At 44.0% G+C, this 18,989-nt stretch overlaps 1 protein-coding gene across 2 annotated transcripts in view; it reads left to right on the top strand.

Annotated features, from left to right (window-relative positions):
- dnm1a (dynamin 1a) overlaps window positions 1–17,209 on the top strand; it is a 44,047-nt gene extending 26,838 nt beyond the window's left edge. For both annotated transcript variants that reach the window (XM_061071330.1, XM_061071339.1), the window contains 7 exons: window positions 13,309–13,418; window positions 14,132–14,243; window positions 14,467–14,481; window positions 14,632–14,802; window positions 14,967–15,208; window positions 15,353–15,556; window positions 17,145–17,209. In XM_061071330.1, coding sequence (XP_060927313.1) covers window positions 13,309–13,418; window positions 14,132–14,243; window positions 14,467–14,481; window positions 14,632–14,802; window positions 14,967–15,208; window positions 15,353–15,556; window positions 17,145–17,175 — 885 coding nt within the window. In that variant the 3' untranslated portion in view covers window positions 17,176–17,209. The remainder of the gene's footprint in view (window positions 1–13,308; window positions 13,419–14,131; window positions 14,244–14,466; window positions 14,482–14,631; window positions 14,803–14,966; window positions 15,209–15,352; window positions 15,557–17,144) is intronic.
- Window positions 17,210–18,989: the final 1,780 nt, after the last annotated feature.

Raw genomic sequence — 18,989 nt, 5'->3', positions numbered from 1 at the left:
GCGTGCACAAACACACACAAACACACACACACACACACACACTAAAACACTAACCAAAACATCCTGGCACCACTAGTTGGGTTGAAAGATATTATTAGTGTCTGGGGTGTGTGCGTGTGTATGTGTGTGTGTGTGTTTCCATAGACCTTCTGGTCTGTATTACCACAGGACATGCCGATACTTTGAATCAGGCTAAAAGCTTCCCCACAGCAGGGAGGTAGAAAGAACGAGAGGGATGTACAGTAAATGGATAAAAAGAAAAATGCACTTTAAAAAAATGATTGTAAAGGTATTCATTCTCAGCACATATATTCTTATAATCGGATTTATATGGATGCATGAAGACTGTGTGGCACACAGATATGACTTTTCTGTTCTTTAGTGGCTCGAGGACGTATTTTCTTTGGGTGCCCTTTTGGCCCTGTGCACGTGTGTGTGTGCATTTGTGTGAGTGTGTGTGTGTGCATTTGTGTAAGTGTGTGTGTGTGTCTGCCTGCCTGGGTTTCCCTGCTCCTGCTGTAAAGCTGCCAGAAAGCCAGACTCGCCTGGTGATCCCAGCTGTAAACATCCTGGGGGGAGACTGCTGCTTTAAGCAAACTCCCCAGTAACATGCCTGTGTGTGTCTGTGTGTGTGTGTCTGTGTGTATGCTCCCCTTTTCGCAGCGTGTCTCTATGTGCATGCACTTTCGTGTGGGTTTGTGTGCGTGTTCCTGGAGCGGCAACTGCATTTAAAAAAAGCTTGTGTGCCTGGTGGCAGGGCTCTAAATGGAACCAGGTTGGTTTGTGGTTTACACTCCTGCAGCGAAGCCCTGTGATGCGACACCGTGTGAATGTTTCTACCCTCTACTTTGCTCTTGTGTATTCGGGACACATAAGCAGCTCCGAGCAGCGTAACCAGTTGGTCGGCTTTATCAAAGATGTGCAGTCTCGAAGACAAACTGTGGCCTCGGCGAAGACATGGAAGAGAAATAGCGTCTCGGAAAAAACGAGACAGGGGGTCGAGATAAAGTCGTGAAGTTTCTCATGACGTCACCTACCAACACTGAAGCCACAAACCATTTTTTTGTCTTTTTGTTTTTTGGACGACTAGCAAACAGACAATGACAGAGTGGCTTCTCTTTCAACATTTTTGTATGGTGGCTTCCTGCCTCTCTGCACATTACATGGTCATTTGAGGTAAAACGGCCGAAAATGGATGCAGGGAAGGCCGAGACGTAATTGCACATGTTGGTCAGGAGCGCAGTGTGATGCTGGAGGTTGACTGCGTGTTTGAGTTATATTTTTGTGTAACTGTTCATTTTTTTTTTTACTGTGGTTGAACTTTTTTTAGTCTCAGTTGGCTCTTTTGGGTTTTGCAAAAAAAAAGAAAATATGTGAAGGTCGCCATGAAACCGCCTCTTAAATTTATATGATTCATAGATTATGTTGTTCAATATAGAATTTCTCACTTTCTGTAATTTAAACAACTGTTTAATCCCCAAACCTGTTTGAATGAACAATAAAGAAACAGTAGATAGAAAATAGATAACCAGGCATCTTTTATTTCAACTTTTTTTTGTTACACTCATATCTTCATCAGATTTCACTCTTAATTCAAGTTATACACAGAAATCTACAAAGCGAGATAAACCGTAACCTCATGTCTCTTTATGGCTGACAGAATTTATGTGTCCGTCTTTCATAAATCCACGGCAGACCAGGGCCAGGCCTCTGTGGTGGGGCCTTCGGGTGCTTTATTTAGGCCTGGGCCTGTCCAGATGGATGAGGGCTGGTGCTGCGTGATCCCACAGCCCGATGCCGGATGCCCTGTAGGAGCGCCATCTCTCTTTTTCTTTTCGTGCCTTCCCGATGAGTCGTCCCGTGCTTCCCCAGCCAGCCTAACCAATGTGCAGACTACTGTACAACCACTACTTCCTGAACAGGTAGTCTGAACACTGGGCAGGCGGGCTGGGCGGCTGAAGGATGCTGTGGAGACGGTTTTTTATACCCATGCACACACACACACACAGCTGTACTCACTGCGACTCCAGCAACAGTCTGACCGTGGCAAAGTGCTGAGCGGGCCGATTGAGCCGGCTGGAGGAGAAACAGCATTGTGAGGGATGGATGAGGGGGGCTGGCAGGGAGGTAGAGGAGGTAGAGGGGGAGGAGGAGGTGGAGGTGGAGAGGTTAGACAGAGGTGATAGCCACTGATTGGCAGATTCAACAACATTCCCTCCTGTTTCCTGCTGTGAGAGTCTGAATTCCACACCAAGGCTTTGGAGGGAAAACACAAGATGCGGGAAAAGCTAAAACATCAATGACAAACCACGGTGTAGAGGAAGAAATCCATTAAAAACATCTTATAATTTACTCATTTTAATGGGATTATTGGCCAAAAACGTCAATTTAAATAACTTGACCAAAACCTCTCCATGTGTTTTTAATGAAAAATGCGTTAAAGCACACAAAGATACGGAGATGTTTACACACATGGTCATACCCCATTAAGCTCAAATTTACACAAACCTAAACTCTGTCTGCCCAGGCTGAAAATAAATAAATAAATAAGAACCAGGATACTCTCCAAGATCCTGAACACAAACCTGAGGCGTGAAGTCATTAGAGGTTTTCAACAACAGTAAATCAGAGTTCTTGGTCCCTGGTCAGTAATCTATCAGTGAATAGTTGCGGTCAGCTGAGTCTCAGCCAACTCTGACCCAACACCTCCCACTAAAGCACCGTAACCTTTCCCCTCCTCGACCAAGACCATTCAGAAAAATGGAATACCTGTGACCGGGGCGATCTCCTTTCACCTCTTCACATCTCGACCGTCTTGAATGACGTCTCTTCTTCTTGGCGGATTCTTGATTTGTCTCCTTATCGGCTAATTGGCTCCAGGTCATCTCCCCTCAGCCTTTTTGTTTGGAGCCCATTAGATTCAAATTCTACTTTTGGATTTGTCTTCTGAAGCTTCCGAGAGCAAAAAAAAACAGGAAGAACGCTCCGGTAGAGAGCAAGGTGAACCGGCTGGAGGCTCAACGTGGCAAAGGACTGGTCACCAAGTTTCTCCTTCGAGAGACGGAAGGAGAAAAAGAAGGAGAGAGAGAGGAGATATGGAGGGATTAGGAGGAGGAGTTTGCCGGCCCCCCATTTTTCCTCTCCTCTCCTCTTCTTCTTCCTCTCTCCCCTCCCTCTGTCTGGCTTTTTTTTCTCCCCCACCTCTCTCTCTCTCTCTCTCTCTCTCTCTCTCTCTCTCTCTCTCTCTCTCTCCTTCTTTTCTTTCTCCTCTGACTTCTTGGAGAGAAAGTGGAAGGTCAAAGGTGAACAGGAAGTGAGACGCATTCATTTGGCATGTGTGTTGTAAAGTATGGAAAAGGGATCACGGGATTGGCTGCTAAGGCCGAGAGGTTTTTAGTGGAAGCGTATGTGGGCCGATGGGAGGATGTCTGTCGTCTGTGCGCTCACGTGGAGGCAGAGAAGTGTTTGGTGAAGCGTCTGCATGCTCTTCCCTTTCCCGCCAGACTATGTGTGCATCTCTACTTATGGTACATGTGAGTGCATATGTGGTTTTTGAGTGATGGATCTGTGTGCAGGGCCTGGATGAGAGCAGAGGCTCCACGGTCTTTGTAGCCAGGGCAGGAATGTCGGCGTTTTCTTGGCAAGCGGGAGGAAGCCTTGTAATAACTCCAGATGTGCAGCCCTGTGGTCTCCATCTCTCTCTTGCTCCCTCTGTTTTTACTTCTAAAGCTGATTTCCTCTCCCTGTCCGACTTGAATAAAGAGCCCTTTATGCAGCTCTGCAGCCTTCCCAACACACACACACACACACACACACACACACGGAGGGGGAGGAGGTGGGGCTGATTGGAGGGGTGACATACTACTGGTAAATCAGAACCAGAGCAAAAGAGGTTTGTGTGTGTGTGTGTGTGTGTGTGTGTGTGTGTGTGTGTGTGTGTGTGTGTGTGTGTGTGTGTGTGTGTGTGTGTGTGTGTGTGTGTGTGTGTGTGTGTGTGTGTGTGTGTGTGTGTGTGTGTGTGTGTGTGTGTTCGTACGAGGGGGGAAAAGTCTGTGTGATTCAAAGTTAAGAAATGCTGTAGTCAAAGTTTCATTCACCTTTGCTTCACACACACACACACACACACACACACACACGTTTAGGTTTCATTCCTCTGGCAGTCAGGAGTAATCAGTGCTAGTGTTTCCAGGTGTATGTGTGTGTGTGTGTGTGTGTGCAAAGGTGGCCATGGCTGTGTGTTTGTTTTAGCTATAGTTTCTGAGCTCCAACCTGAGCTCCAAATCAAAGCAGGCGCGGTCTCAGGAGAGACCAGTCAGCAGTCCGGGCAGAGATGGAGGGATGTGGAGGGAAAGTGAGAATGGAGATGAAAGAGGGAAGGAGAGTTAAAAAATTTGGGGGCAAAAAGAGTGAGTTGTAAGAGCAAAAAAAAAAAAAAAAAGTAGTTAAATGTATCTGAGAAACAAGCCAGAAAGACGATAATGACATAAATCAGTCCTCACTCACAGGATTATTGATGCAGTTTAGTTTCGGGTTCAGGGATTGGAAGGAGTCAATTTTAATGGGTGGGTGGGGGAAGCGCTGCGGTCGCACCAACATTGTTTCCACTGTTTGGATGACCAGGCAGCTTCCTTTCAAACTATTACTCAGTAAAGCCAGAAATACTGAGAAAGTATGCACACACACATACATACACACAAACACACACGCACATTCATTTTAATCTGCGATCCCGTGTTTCTCATCATGAAATGTCTCTGGTTGATTCTGGTCATGGAAAACCTCTAGTTTCTGACGTTTATTTGTATTTAGATATTGCATTATAGAGAACAACCCTCAGTTTACGTGAGTGTAATTGTATCTTTTGTGTGTTTGCATCGGTGTGGCACGGCTACGCTTGTGAACACCACAGTGTAGATTCCTTTGAGAGTGTGTTTAACACACAAAATGTGATCCCCTGTATTTCATGCGCCTGCTGGTGAAATCTCACAACTGAGATATTACTGCAGATCACTGTTATTCCCATTATTTGGATAATGGGAATGTGAACCACAGAATAGCTTCTTTCTCCTGTGTAACGTCATGTCATTGTTATTTCTCTGCTGAAATAAGAAAACAAGAAACTGTCCAGCACATTTCAGCTATTGTCCAGAAAGACAGTGCTGTGGTCTGAGGATTGAGATTCTCATTTTGGAGAAATGTGCTTATTCGCTTTCTGGCAGAGAGTTAGATGAGAACATTTACATTATTCTCATATTTGTGTGGTAAATATCAGGCTACAGCCTGTTTGCTTATGTTGGCATAAAGACTGGGGGGGGGGGCTCTCTGGTATCAAACTCACTAGACTATTGCAGATTCTGAAATTCACTAATTCTCTTTCTGTAGTCAGTGCTGCACTATTTCCTTTATCAAATGCATACATTTCACAAAATGTCAAATATTTATTTTTGAAATATTCTAAAGCAGAGGTTCCCTAATCTTTTAAGGCCCGGACCTTCCAAAATAAGAGCACCAGAGACATAGGACCTTCATAATGCTGGTGCACATGTCGCAGTGTTTGTGTTGCTGTAAATTGATAGATTTGCAATAATTATCGTAGGGGTCTGATAACATATCTTCTTATTTGCAACAATTTATTTATATTCTCTTTTTTTTAATGAAAACTAAAAACACTGGGTCACAAATGTACCCACAAAAACATAAGTGACTGACTCTGGTTGTAAAAGAAAACATTAGGAAAAACAGGGTTTCAAGGACGGAGAAGCGAGAGCTGAGTGCAGCCTGTCAGAAGGAGACGAGGAGGGACACATGCTTATTTGTGGACAATACGAAGTTTATTCTGCCTGAGTGATGAGATAAATGAGTTATGTGTGTGTTCTTTTTTTAATCAAATTTAGCATTTCCCCCTGATTGTTTCCTGCATATCCAAGAACATAATGTCAATAAAAAGACCATTAGAAAAACAAAGTCCCGGATCAGACCCAAACAGACATGAGGGGAAAACCACATGGATGTGCACGTCTTTATGTAGTGTGTTTGTGTTTGTGTGTGTGTGTGTGTGTGTGTGTGTGTGTGTGTGTGTGTGTGTGTGTGTGTAGGTGTACTAGTGGTGGGGAAAAAAATAGATTCTATTCAGTATCGCGATATTTTGCGCCCGCGATTATATCGATACTGTAGCACAAAGTATTGCAATATTTAAAAAAAACATTTTGGGTCATGACCTTGCAGGTCTCAATTTGATTGAAGCTCTAGGTTACTCTTATCTATATGATTGAGCTCAGTGTTCATGTGAGAGGTCTCCTATTCAGAAAATAATTACAAAGGTCCTGTGTCCTGAATGTTCAAGGACAAAGTTTTTGCACTACCCTTTCTTAGTTTTTGCACTTCCGTTAATGTGTAGAAGACAATGTTGTTCACAGAATTAAATGTGACATTTGAAGTGAGTTGAGCAGTCTTATTTTCCTCATTTTTAGTAATGCCTTTGAATAATATGGGGGAAATGAATCGCAATAAATCGCAATAAATACTTGCAGTATCGCAATATATCGCAGATTCGCAATACTATTGAATCGTGGCCCAAATATCGCAATACTATTGAATCGTCACATTTTTGCCAATTCCCACCCCTAGTGTGTAGTCTTCAAGCTCCTCTGAAGGAGTGACAGACATTATAAACCTTAATGAATGTGTTTAGTAAGATCTGATGTGCATTCTTGTAGTTTGTGGTTGTTTTATAGAATTCAATCTTGTATTGCATATAACTATAGTTATGGCAACTTTTTAGTTCTTGTTTTTAGTCACTGAATGTTCCCTGATTTCATGAATGAGATATAACTGAATCTTTATTCGCAACACAAGTAAGACTGTTGTTCTTATAAATATAAAGTTTAACAAGACTTAGTTTACTCTCAGTGTAATGTAGAAATAAAACAACCTCTCCACCCTTGGAACTGCCCTGTTGGCACAATCATGTCATAAAAATCAGTTCAAACACACCCTGTGTGTAATATGTGTACATGTGTGAGTTAAAAGGGCAGAGGTTTATATTCTGGCAGCTCATTTTATTATTAAAAAGTGTGGAGTTAATTTAGTCCAAATTAGCTAATTTAGCCTAAATTAACTTCTAGAGTCATAACTCAGTGAGCTCTCACTGTGTTTGGATTAGCATGAGAAAAACACTTATTTGTCAGGAATACAGGTTGTGATTAGGAGTTAGAAATGGATATTTTCAGTCTAAATAAAGATTAATAAAGATTATCCTTGTTTTATTAAATTGGGATTCTTCCCACAAACAAAATGTGAGGACTCGTATAACACACATTTACTTCAGGATAACCTGAACCAAATAGTTGCACATGTGTGAACGTTTGCCCTCTATCAGACAGGAGTCACTAGACGTGTGGGGATTTTCACATGTGTTTATGTGGTTACCGGGGTCTCCCCTCCCTCCCTCCTCCCTACTCCTCCTCCCCCTCCTCTCGCTCTTTGGTGGTCACCGATGATTGATCACATGTCCCGGGCCACCCCATCCCCCCCTACCCCCCCCAAGGTTGTTATACTGACCCTCCGCAGAAGTAAAGCAAGACCAGATCATTAACTGCTTAGCAATTAGCCGCTAAACAGGAAGGCATCAGTGACCCGCCCGCCTGTGTGTGAGCGCAGACACCACGTCTCCTTTCGCCTGAAGACGTTTATTTTCATTTAGCGCTCGTTCCCACAGGAGGAGGCGAGGGGAGCACAAAGGCCGTCACTTTTTAAGGAGAAGCAGGGGGGGGGGGGGGCAGAAGAGCAACTTTCCAACAAATAAAAATGAAAAATAGAAAAAGTGAGAATGCATGTTTTTTTTTCTTGTGAAAGCGGACACTTCAGATTAGATTGGTTATCTGGTAACACTTTTGAGGATAAAGGGCGCGAAGACACTTCCTGATGCTTCATGCTGCCCGAGGTGATTTGTTATTAGCGTTATTGCACAACTCGATGAGTCACTAGCAGCTGTGTGTTTTCACGCGATGCTGCAGAATAGATATATCTGTTCCCAACGGTAAAGCACTCCGCTGCTGAATTGTTTGCCGTAGACGAGTCAATTGTTGAGTCCAAATGGCATAAAGTCAAATGAAGTTCCCTCACATGCTCTTTCATAAGTCTTTTTTTAGACCTGAACAGAGATTTTCTGCAGTTTGCCTTTAGAATAGAAAGAACGCAGCAGGAGATAGTCTGGGACGTGTTTGCAACCGCAGGCAAATGTCTGGAGTGCTCAGGTGAGGGGGGGCACCTGGGTAGAGCGTGCAGGAGGCAGGAAATAGAAATAGAAATTGTGCTGCTGGAATCTTTTTTTTTACAACACATTGACGATGGCGGCACTAAAAACTCTCAAATCTCACCGTCATTCCACAACTTTGTCTTTGTGTATCACATGCATAGCTCCTCTCTTTCATCTTGACATATTTGGATTCTTACAGAATAATGTGGAAAAAACATGAACAATGTCGTTTTTCTCGCTGTTCACTTTTCCTGCTGTTTTCTCACATGGGCTCACTGGGAGATTTAACTGGGGGGCTGGCGGGAGAAGTTCCAGAAAATGTCTGGAGCAACTGACTCTGACATTTGTGTTCTCACATTCAGCCTCTCCGCAAAATTTCGGGATAATGTCAGCTCCTCAGTGAATGTCTGAAAGCAGCTTTAATGACGTCTTAGTCACTGAAGAAAACAGATTCTTCCTGAGTCTGTGGGTTTCTTGACGATATGTAGATCCGGTGATGTAAATCTATTCTAGCAAAACTCATGTTAAGAATTATCTTTTTCATTATGCAACAAACAAGTTTGACAAAAGCTCCTTATGATACAACTGAACTGCACTGAACTATTATCGTTTTATATTGAGTGCAGATGCTCCACAAGCTTTTCCACCAGTGCTCCAAACCCAAACCAGTCTCATTCTTCTTCCGTCTTTCCACATCCCCGTCATGTAACAGAACTGCTCTCTGTGTTTCATTTTTTCGTTTTTTTTTCTAAAAGTCAGAACTCAATAGGGGGAATGTAAGAAGAATGGAGGGAAAGAAAAACTGAAGGGAGGTGAGGAGGAGGGTTGTGAAAATTGCCGTTGGCTGCCACCCAGGGCCCAGTCTTTGTGGTAATGAAGGGTTAGAAGCAGCGTTATTGCTCCCAGATGCCGTGCGGGTTCTCCGCAGCCCTTTGATGCACGGCCCAAGTCACCAGACTCTCGTCAACATACACTCTGCCACACACACATACACACACACGAGGACATGCAGCCTCTTAAAACAACATGGATGCCATTAACGACTATCTTCTTGGTTTTGCCCACCGAAACGACTCGGATTTGTTTTAAAGTGTTAATTGGATACGGTTTATGTAAGGTCCATGTGTGTGTAAGTCTGGTGTTTAGTATTCCCGTGTGTGCATTTGTGTGTGTGTGTGTGAGGCCATATTTCATCCACATTTTGAATTTGTGTTTGAGTCCACGAGACGTTTCTTTGGACGGCGTGCAGAGTGCTAAAGTGCCTTTATGAATTCAGAAGTGAACTTCCTCTGGCTTCTCATAATTAGCCTGCGATTACTCACTAGCAAAACAAAACCATGGAAAGTACTTTGCACACACACCGGGCTCCAAACGCTGCAAGGTTAACGACCTAGTGCACGGCCTCATCTGCTGCATTAGTGTGTGAGAGAGAAGAAAGGTTGCATGTGTCCAGGTTCTGACAAAATGGAGGGTGAAAGAATGTGTTAACTTATTGGCAAAAACATCATGTAGAATTACTGTGGTAATGTTGCTTGCTAAAATCGAAACATTTAGCAAACAACTGCTAAAGGTTTCAAACCATAGACTTTATATAAAGATGGACGACATGACGGCTGCCCTCTAGTGGCTGTCTGCAGTATAGGTCATAAACCCCGCCTCCTCCATGTTAGTAAATGGGACATGAGCCAAACTACAAAGTCAAAGTTGTCAAATATTTTTTTCTCAAAGATGGATCCGGTCATTTTAGGTAGTCCTTATCACACTGATGTTTGTTCAAATGCAAATTCTTCCTGTACATTTGTTTTTAATTAGTTATTTGATGCTATACAATGGGATTAAACATCATGATTGACAGCTGAGACTGAGACCCCCAGCACTACTGCACAGATTCTGGCTCCGAAATGCGCAAGATGTTTCACACCCGGCATCGCAGGTCAGAGGGTGGTGGTAGGTCAGCCAGGTTTTAAACATCTACCCCTGTGAATGGATTTCCATCCCATTACAGGGTTCATAGTTCTTGATGGTGTTGGACTGGTCTCCATTATGAGACATTTATTATATACGACATGAACTGAATTCTCACATTTTCACCTTTGTCGACAAAAGCTATTGTGAATTTTGTAATGTTTGTGTGCATAATAAGAAAACACAATAAATGAGAAACATCAAATTCAGCCCTGGTGCAAACAGATTTCACAGCTCTTCCCTAAACAGACGTGTCTTTTGCTGCTTCCTAAAGGAATCCACAGAATCAGCAGACCTGAAGGGTGCGGGCAAAACATTCCTCAGCCCCCAAAGCTCGGATCAACACGGGTCTTTAAGTAGGTGCGTGGGACAGGCCGTAAATTTAGCTTATTTGACCAAGAGAGAGAGAGAGTGAGGGCGAAGTGTATCGGACGTATACGGTCCGGAAATGTATTGTGTGTAGTGCTTTAAATACAAACTTTTAACTGGATCCTTCATGTTACACAGAGACGGTAAAGAGATATGAGAGCAGGGGTAACGTGAGAGCATCTCTCTGACCCATGTCTTGGGACAAAAGTGGTTGACTGTCATTTTACCCTCTGTGCAAGGCAGAATGAAATTACACTTCTCAGGGGACCGAGGTGCAAAAATAACCCGAAGAGCTGTTCAGTCCGTTCGGGATAAGATAACAGTGAAGGACAAAAAAAGTCTACGCGCCATATAAATCTCTGGAAGCGTTACTAACTTCATTTATTTATAATTATTCCTAAATACATTAGTCATCTCCACCAGTGATGTTTTGTTTTATCACTCCTGTCTTCTTGGTTGAACCTGAGTCTATAGATTATACACGTACACTCTGCATATGCGCAAATGATCGTGCACACAGAGTTTTGTGTTGTGCTTCAGCTGTTTCCATGGTGATTAACATAAACAGAACAGAAGTCTCCTGACAAACCTTATTGTGGTTTAGCTTTGTTTGTATCTTTCCTCTTCCCAGACGTTGGGTCTCGCTCAAATCAAATGCAGCCGACTTCAATCAAATTCATTGTGTGCACTTTCCCATACATCTCGTACAAGCTCGTCATCCATGTGTATCTTTGCGTCCGTTTGATTTTATTTTCTCATGTGTGCCTGTGTGTGTGTATGTGTCTGTGTGTCGGTGTGTGTGTGTCGGTGTGTGCACTCAGTGTCTGAGATCTGTTCTCTGGCCTGCTCAGGCTGACTGGCTTTTATGTGAGCATATGGGAAAGTGCTCAATCCCCAAATTCCCCAAACACGTAAAAAAAACGCACACATGCAAGATGGGCTGATTGACAGCGAGGAAAAGCCTCACAATCCGTCTGAAGTGTGTGTCAGACGTCTGCGCCTGATGTGGAAATAATACTCATCCGTCGCTTTCTTATCTGTTGTTTTTCTTTCTGGTTTTTGTCTGAGCACCGAACACAATTATTTTTTTTTGTATCCATTCTCACACGCAACTCGGGCCTTTGTGTAGTAGCACACCCTTGATGTACAGCCTTAGCACATTAAGCTAGTTCTGTCATATCTTTCTGCCACTTTCTTTAGGAGTTCAGTGTCTCGGTACTTTCCCCACATTATGCACACACTCACACTCACGAGTCCCCCCCCCCCCCCCCCCCCCCATCTCTCCTGACTGGATTTACTGGCCAGAGGAGAGGAAAATGTATGAATCAGTCCAAGGTTGCTCACTCCCAGGGAGAGGGAAAGCCAGAGAGCGAGGGGAACAAGGGGAAAGAGGAGAGGGGGAATGGAGGAAGGCGACTATTGAGAAATATGGAGGAGACATGGAAGCAGAATACGTCGCCCTCACGGCCGCTGTGAAGGTTGATGTCAGCAGTCTGGCCAACTGCTTGTTTGGTTTTTCAGTAGTTTTTTTTTTTTCCGGTGTATCAAACACCTGGGTGCAGCAGCACTGCCAAATGTGTCCGTGTGTGTGTGTGTGAGAGAGAGTGAGCGAGCATGAGAGAGAGAGAGAGAGAGAGAGTTTTTACATGCATTTAGGGGATATGGCCATTTGGCTGCACGGGTCATAAATCCTTTGATGGAGTTTGGTCTCACACACACACACACACACACACACACACACATGCTTCCCTCTCACTCTTTGACACACACGCTGGGTTGGGCAGGGCAGGCCCATGGTTAGCCATCCAGATGGTTTTAAGGTTAGTTAGAGACTGCGCTCCAAGGTGCACCCGAGGCAGTGTGTGTGTGTGTGTGTGTGTGTGAGCTGTGTTTGTGGAAACTCACTCACCCTGTGCTATTTTTGGCTGCTCAGTTTTTGTGAATTCTAATTTCACCGTCGATAATAAAACGTTCACACACACATTGACCCTCATCAAAGAACCAACAATAGCCTTTGAGGACTATAATTGCAACGTGTGTGTGTGTGTCTGTGTGTGAGAGTGCCTGCATGCAGATGACTAACTTTGAGGTTCCTCAATTCATAAATAGTTGGATGTCTGGAGATCATATGTTGTTTGCAGATTTACTAGTACAAGAGTTTTCTACACTGGAAGGCTCGCTCTCTCTCTCTCTCTCTCTCTCTCTCGCTCTCGCTCTCCGTTCGTGTGTGTTTCTCATTTGTAGCTCGCCCTCTTTTTTTCACATCTCTAATCAAAACCACAGACTCTGTACAGGACGACTTTCCCATTGGTCTCTCCTGCCTTTTTCTTCTCCTTTTTTTTTTTGTCTCCTGTAAAATCTAATTGTGAGTGTTTACTCCTGGTTTTCTTTCATCTTCCCTTCTTTTGGTCTTTTTCCATTCTAGTTTCTGTCATTGATTATCATTGTTCCAGCAGACTCTTGGTATCACATACAAAGCATCAAGTGGTAAATTGATCAAACCACATTGATCTCAACGCAGAGTCTTTTTCAGTGGCTATTTAATCTATTTTAGTCTCATTCACACAACGTCAGGGCAAGAGCTGTAAATCTCCAAGTCCATTTTTACTTTAGAGTCAAATTCTCCCAGATGAGGTAACTCTCTCTCTCTCTCTCCCCCCCTCTCACTCCCCTTCGTGCACTATGTAAGGATTGTGTTTCTCTTTCGCCCCCTGCAGGAGAAAGAGAAGAAGTACATGCTGCAGGTGGACAACCTACGGCTGCGCGATGTGGAGAAAAGCTTCATGTCCAGCAAGCAAATCTTTGCTCTCTTCAACACGGAGCAGAGGTGCTGCTATGCACGAGCACACGCACACAACGATATGAAGATACACAACAGATACATGTTACTGATTGATCACGTTCCTTCATGACGTATGTTTGGAAGGGAAACAAGCAAAATATGAATTAAGCTCGTTACGAATAGAAAGCAACTTGTACAATTAACTTTTTCTCTGTTCCACTCGAACATTTTCTGATTCAAGATTGAAAATCCTTATTGTCACAATGGTTTTAGAGCTATGACTGTGAAAAACTTGTGTAGCTGTTGTCTATGTTAAATAGCACAATAAAGTGATTAAGACGTAAACATTCAGAACAATAACTATAAGATACATTTACAGTAATATAATAAAATGTGGAATTAAAAAAGAATAAAAATGGAACAAGTCAAAGCCCTGAAGCAAAAATTGAATGAGGTAATTTTACTAATAAATAAGGAAGCAGAGATGCTAATTCAGTATGTCAGTGTTATTTGTTTGTTATTTTTTACAGCTGGTAATAAAAACTAATTTAGTGTCTATATAGCTGTTAAGAAATGAAGTGCAGAAAAAAAAAGTCAGATATTTGCCTTTGAAATATAAATATTACATCTTTTAGCTAATATAAATAAAGTACATGTTCCTCATAAGTGAAATACTTACTAGGTTTTTTTCATTGCTGTTACAAGGATGTGCGGCTGTTGAAAAACAACAGTGTTCCTAAAATACGTTTTCTCCACAGGAACGTTTATAAGGATTACCGTCAGCTGGAGCTGGCCTGTGAGAGTCAGGAGGATATCGACGCTTGGAAGGCCTCGTTCCTTCGAGCCGGAGTTTATCCTGAACGGGTCACGGTAAAGATTCACTCTATGTAGAACAGTATCATAGTTTAAATTGTTCTACAAACTACATGAACAGTAAAACACATTCTTAACCCTCACTTTGTCAAAACCATGCAGACAAACGTGATTTTTACATGTTGATGTGCGTCTATTTTAATGTTGTCATGTATCTCATGTGTTTCTATATTTGTCCTTTTCGATGTCTTTTATCTTCCATCACTGTTTGACCGTGTAGGACAAGGAAGGAAAGGTATGTTTGTGTCTTTTCATCATCACGCTGTCTTTTCCACAACATTTTATTGGACGAAAAAAACATGAATATAAAATAACTGAAGAAGAGAATGATGTTTGTGGACAATTCCCGTCTTTCCTTCAATGCTCTCCGACTTTGTCTCTGCAGAGTGACGGCGGCGAAGACAGCGGCACCGACAGCTTCGTGCACAGCATGGATCCTCAGCTGGAGCGGCAGGTGGAGACCATTCGGAACCTGGTGGACTCCTACATGGCCATCGTCAGCAAGACCGTCCGCGACCTGATGCCCAAGACCATCATGCACCTCATGATTAACAATGTCAGTCCCCGGTGTGGTACTCAGGAGTGTTAATGTTGTCTTCGGCTGTAAATGTTCCAGAGATCACAGAACATTTTCTCTTCTCTCTCTCTCTCTCTCTCTCTCTCTCTCTCTCTCTCTCTCTCTCTCTCTCTCTCTCTCTCTCTCTCTCTCTCTCCGTCCAGACGAAGGAGTACATCAACGCCGACCTGCTGGCCCAGCTGTACTCGTGCGGCGACCAGAACTCGCTGATGGAGGAGTCTCAGGAACAGGCCACGCACCGCGACGAGATGCTGCGGATGTACCACGCCCTGCGGGAGGCGCTCGGCATCATCGGCGACATCAGCACGTCAACCGTGACCACCGCCATGCCGCCGCCCGTGGATGATTCCTGGCTGCAGGTGCAACGGGCCAACTCCGGAGGAAGGTAAGACATAAGACAGATCTGTTTTTGTCAGGCGAAACAGGATCTTTTTTGGATGTATTGTTTTCTTTTAATCATAATTCAGTGGTTTATGTGATGTCGTTTCTTCCATGATTATTCTGATGTTCTGTGATTGTTATCCTCCAGGTCTCCGGCCACCAGTCCACTTCCGAACCGCAGAGCTCCGCCGGGACCCCCCGGCCGCCCCGTCTCTCGTGGGCCTCCGCCCGGGCCTCCTCCTGCCGGGGGACCCCCTGTCCCGTCTCGGCCCGGAGCTTCTCCGGACCCCTACAGTGGGCCGCCACCCTCCGTGCCCTCCAGGCCTAACCGCGGACCCCCAAATGTGCCCAGGTGAGTGAACACATGAGACGTGTTGTAAACCCTTCTTCACACCAACATGGAGAACGATTTATTTTCATGAGGATTTTAACAACCATCAAAGAGCTTTAACTATGAGGAGCTATCCAACCTGGAGTGTGGATGCTCTCTGTTACTAAGGGGGATGTGAAGACACCTGAAGCCACATGAAGGAGGTAAATGAAAGTGGAGAACTGTGGTCGAGGTACAGGATGATAGATGGTTAGAGATCCCTTACTAGAAGAATAGACATGTGATTATCGTGATTTATTTTTCTCTTGGTTTCACCTTGACTCGATTTCTCTCCTCCACCACTTTGAACATCCCACACGCTGTCAAGCATCACCAGTTCAAACTCCTCTGATCACCACTAACACACACCTCACCTCTGCTCTCATCTAGATGATCATGATTTTTAAGCTTCAAAGCTGGAATTAGGGGGATGGAAAACGTTTGGGTTTTTCTTTCTCTTCTCCATAAACTGTATCTGCACCTGTCAACTTCTCCTTGTGCTGGACCGTGTCTGTGAGCTAACTTCTGTTTTCGAACATTCACGGTCCGAGCAGCAGCTTGCCTCGTTTACTGCAGGAGACGCTAACGTTGCAGAGTGAAGCTCTCACCGACACAAATTCCTCCTCGAAATCCGACTCTCCAAAACTTCTCCATCTAAATCATTTCGCAGTGTCTGTCGGAGAGCTGAGCTCACGTCACATTGGTCATTTCCTGCACTGTAACCGTTTGCACTCCTTCTCTCTTCTCTTCATCCCTCTCTCCCTCACCACACCTCTGTCCCCGCACATGACTATGGTTCCTTCTACAGAATCACTATCACTGACCAGTGAGGGGATGACGTTTCTGGTACGTTGGGTACTGTCCGCCATTATCATCACCGCCATCACGAATCCTTCTTTCTCATCCTCTCTCATGTTTTCACTGCATGCCATCTCCTCTCTCTCTCACTTTGCATTTCTCTTCTCAGAGCGCTGCTTGGCAAACACCCCCCCGCCCAGGGGGTGTGTTTGAGCTTGCATCAGTGTGTGAGCTGATTTTGGTCGTAGCCTTTTTCTTTTTTTGCTGTTGATGCTAACTTGATTCTAAAAGGTGGCATCAGTGTGTCGGGAGAAAGAAGAGGTTTCCTATTTGCAGCAGCAGCAGGGGGTTGAACAGGATTCGTGTCAAAAGACCACAACTTAAAGACTGTTGTTGGTTTTGTGTCCGTGTTGTACGTGATGTTAAATTTGTCACCACATCCCACTCATCCCTAACTTTGTGCAGTGAGGCCTTGACAGAACACAGACATATATATATATATACACATATATACATGGATACAGCCTTAGCGGCGCTGTGGCCATGGGAACCGAGCCTGATATCTCATGTAGTGATATGTGTTATCTCATGATGTAGGTGGTTGTCTGTGATGATGTCCTATTTCTGTGTATGTGCATGAATTTTAACAATGGGGGGGAGATCCAGAGTAAATTTTCCAGCGTTGACAAATACTAATCCAACCTCATCCCTCTGTATCTCTCCCTGTGTGTGTGTGTCTGTGTGTGTGTGTGTGTGTGTGTGTGTGTGGCAGTCGGAGACCCCCGCCTTCTCCAACCCACTAGCCCTCCGAGCTCCTCCCTCCCCGCTCTGCCCGCCCCTCCTCTGGGTTGAGATTCCACGGACAACAGCGCCACCTTCTTGTCGTTTTTCCGCCTCACTTGACCTCGGCCAGCTCCCTTCTCCTGCATCTACTCCTCCCTTACAACAAACTGTCTCTCTCTCTCTCTCTCTTTCTCTCTCTCTATCTCTCTCTCTCTCTCTCTCTCTCTCTCTCTCTCTCTCTCTCTCTCTCTCTCTCTCTTCTCTCTCTCTCTCTCCCTCTGTTCCACACAGAGATGCAGAATACTTGAAAACACAGCTGCATGACCGAAACCCCAACTCCCTCAGTTTAGATGAACTATGTAGAGAATATGAAATACCTGATAAGACAAAGTGTGTGCCCGTATGCATGCACACCTGCTTACATAAATACACACAAATATATATATATATATATACAAGCAAACACACAACATATTCCTCCTCCTTTTAAACCTGACGGAGGAGACTTTACAAGTCGAGCATGAAACTCTGCCTGAGTATTACACTCCAGCATTTTAAATGGGGATTCTGGCTGCTGACTTCTTTCTCTCTTTTTAACATTTGTTTTATTTTTTTAAGTTTTATTTTATGATTTATCATCTTTTTTTAAATAAAGGAATACTTCAAACTTAAACGTTTCTTTCACAAGAGAAGAGAAAGATTTTTTTTCTTATTTGCCTCTTGAAAATAAAGTTGACATTTTAAGATTTAACCTTTGAAATCATCCGGACATTTCCACTTTATTCTCAAAATGTAAAAGGAAAAAAATATATGTATCACATCACAAAGCTTAAGTGAAGAATTCCTTGCACTTGTAGTTCCAGTTGTATTCAGGCTTTGATCTGTAAAAGTGCTCCCCCTAAAGATCACAGGCGAGGACACACTTTTCAGAAAACGAAACCATAGTGAGGAATAGAAGACAGAGAGGAGAGGTCCTGTTCATAAATTCAGTATTTATCTTTTTTTTTTGTATTGAGTTTATTCTGAGCTGCAGATAAACACAGTGACTCCTCACCTTAATATTTCGGGAGTTTCATCTTTTTCCATCCTGTTTTTTCTCTGTTTCTACTCTTTCCACCGAAACAGCCGGCCAAACAAGAGCGGGCCTTCTCGCCCCCCCGAGAGCCCCCTGCCGCCTCCTGCCTCTTAGAGGAAGCCCCCTGTCCTCTCGTTCACCTCCTCTCCTCTAAAACTCCCATCACCTGACTGCCCACCCACCCACCCACCCACTCACTCACTCACTCACCCACTCACTCACTCGATGGATCGAGGAGGGCGTAATGGAAATCAAGGATGAGCTGCAGACTCCTCACCCTCAGATATCTGCACAGATAGGGTGCTTCTGCTCTTCATCCTTGCTTTCCCTCATCCTCCTCCTCTTCCTGTCCTTGCTGTAGGACAGGAGGAGCAACCATGTGAGGGACTCTCTGGGCATTTTTGACTCCAGAAAGCCTCAAACATCCGTAGATTTACCCACGTTTTCTCCAGTAGTTGAATCATTTCGAGTGCAAATGAGCGTGCATGTGTGTGACAACCACCTCTGAAAACACTGTTGTCTGTGCTTCCACAGAAACTATGCAACAAACAAACTGGTTTCCCAATTTATTTATTTTTTTACTTCCTGGTGCCACTTTTCCCTCTTTCCTCCTTCAATCTTTACACAAACTTTGCGTTACCTTATGGAGGCTGGATCTAAATAAAAAGTGCAATATATAAAAAGGCTATATAGGACGTGTTCGTGCAGACAGCTGCATGTCACCATTCAAACAAAAGCAAGAGAAAATGTCTAACTGGG

This window comes from Limanda limanda, chromosome 1 (assembly GCF_963576545.1).
Source record: "Limanda limanda chromosome 1, fLimLim1.1, whole genome shotgun sequence".
NCBI lineage: Eukaryota > Metazoa > Chordata > Actinopteri > Pleuronectiformes > Pleuronectidae > Limanda > Limanda limanda.
This window is presented reverse-complemented; position numbering and strand designations above follow the sequence as displayed.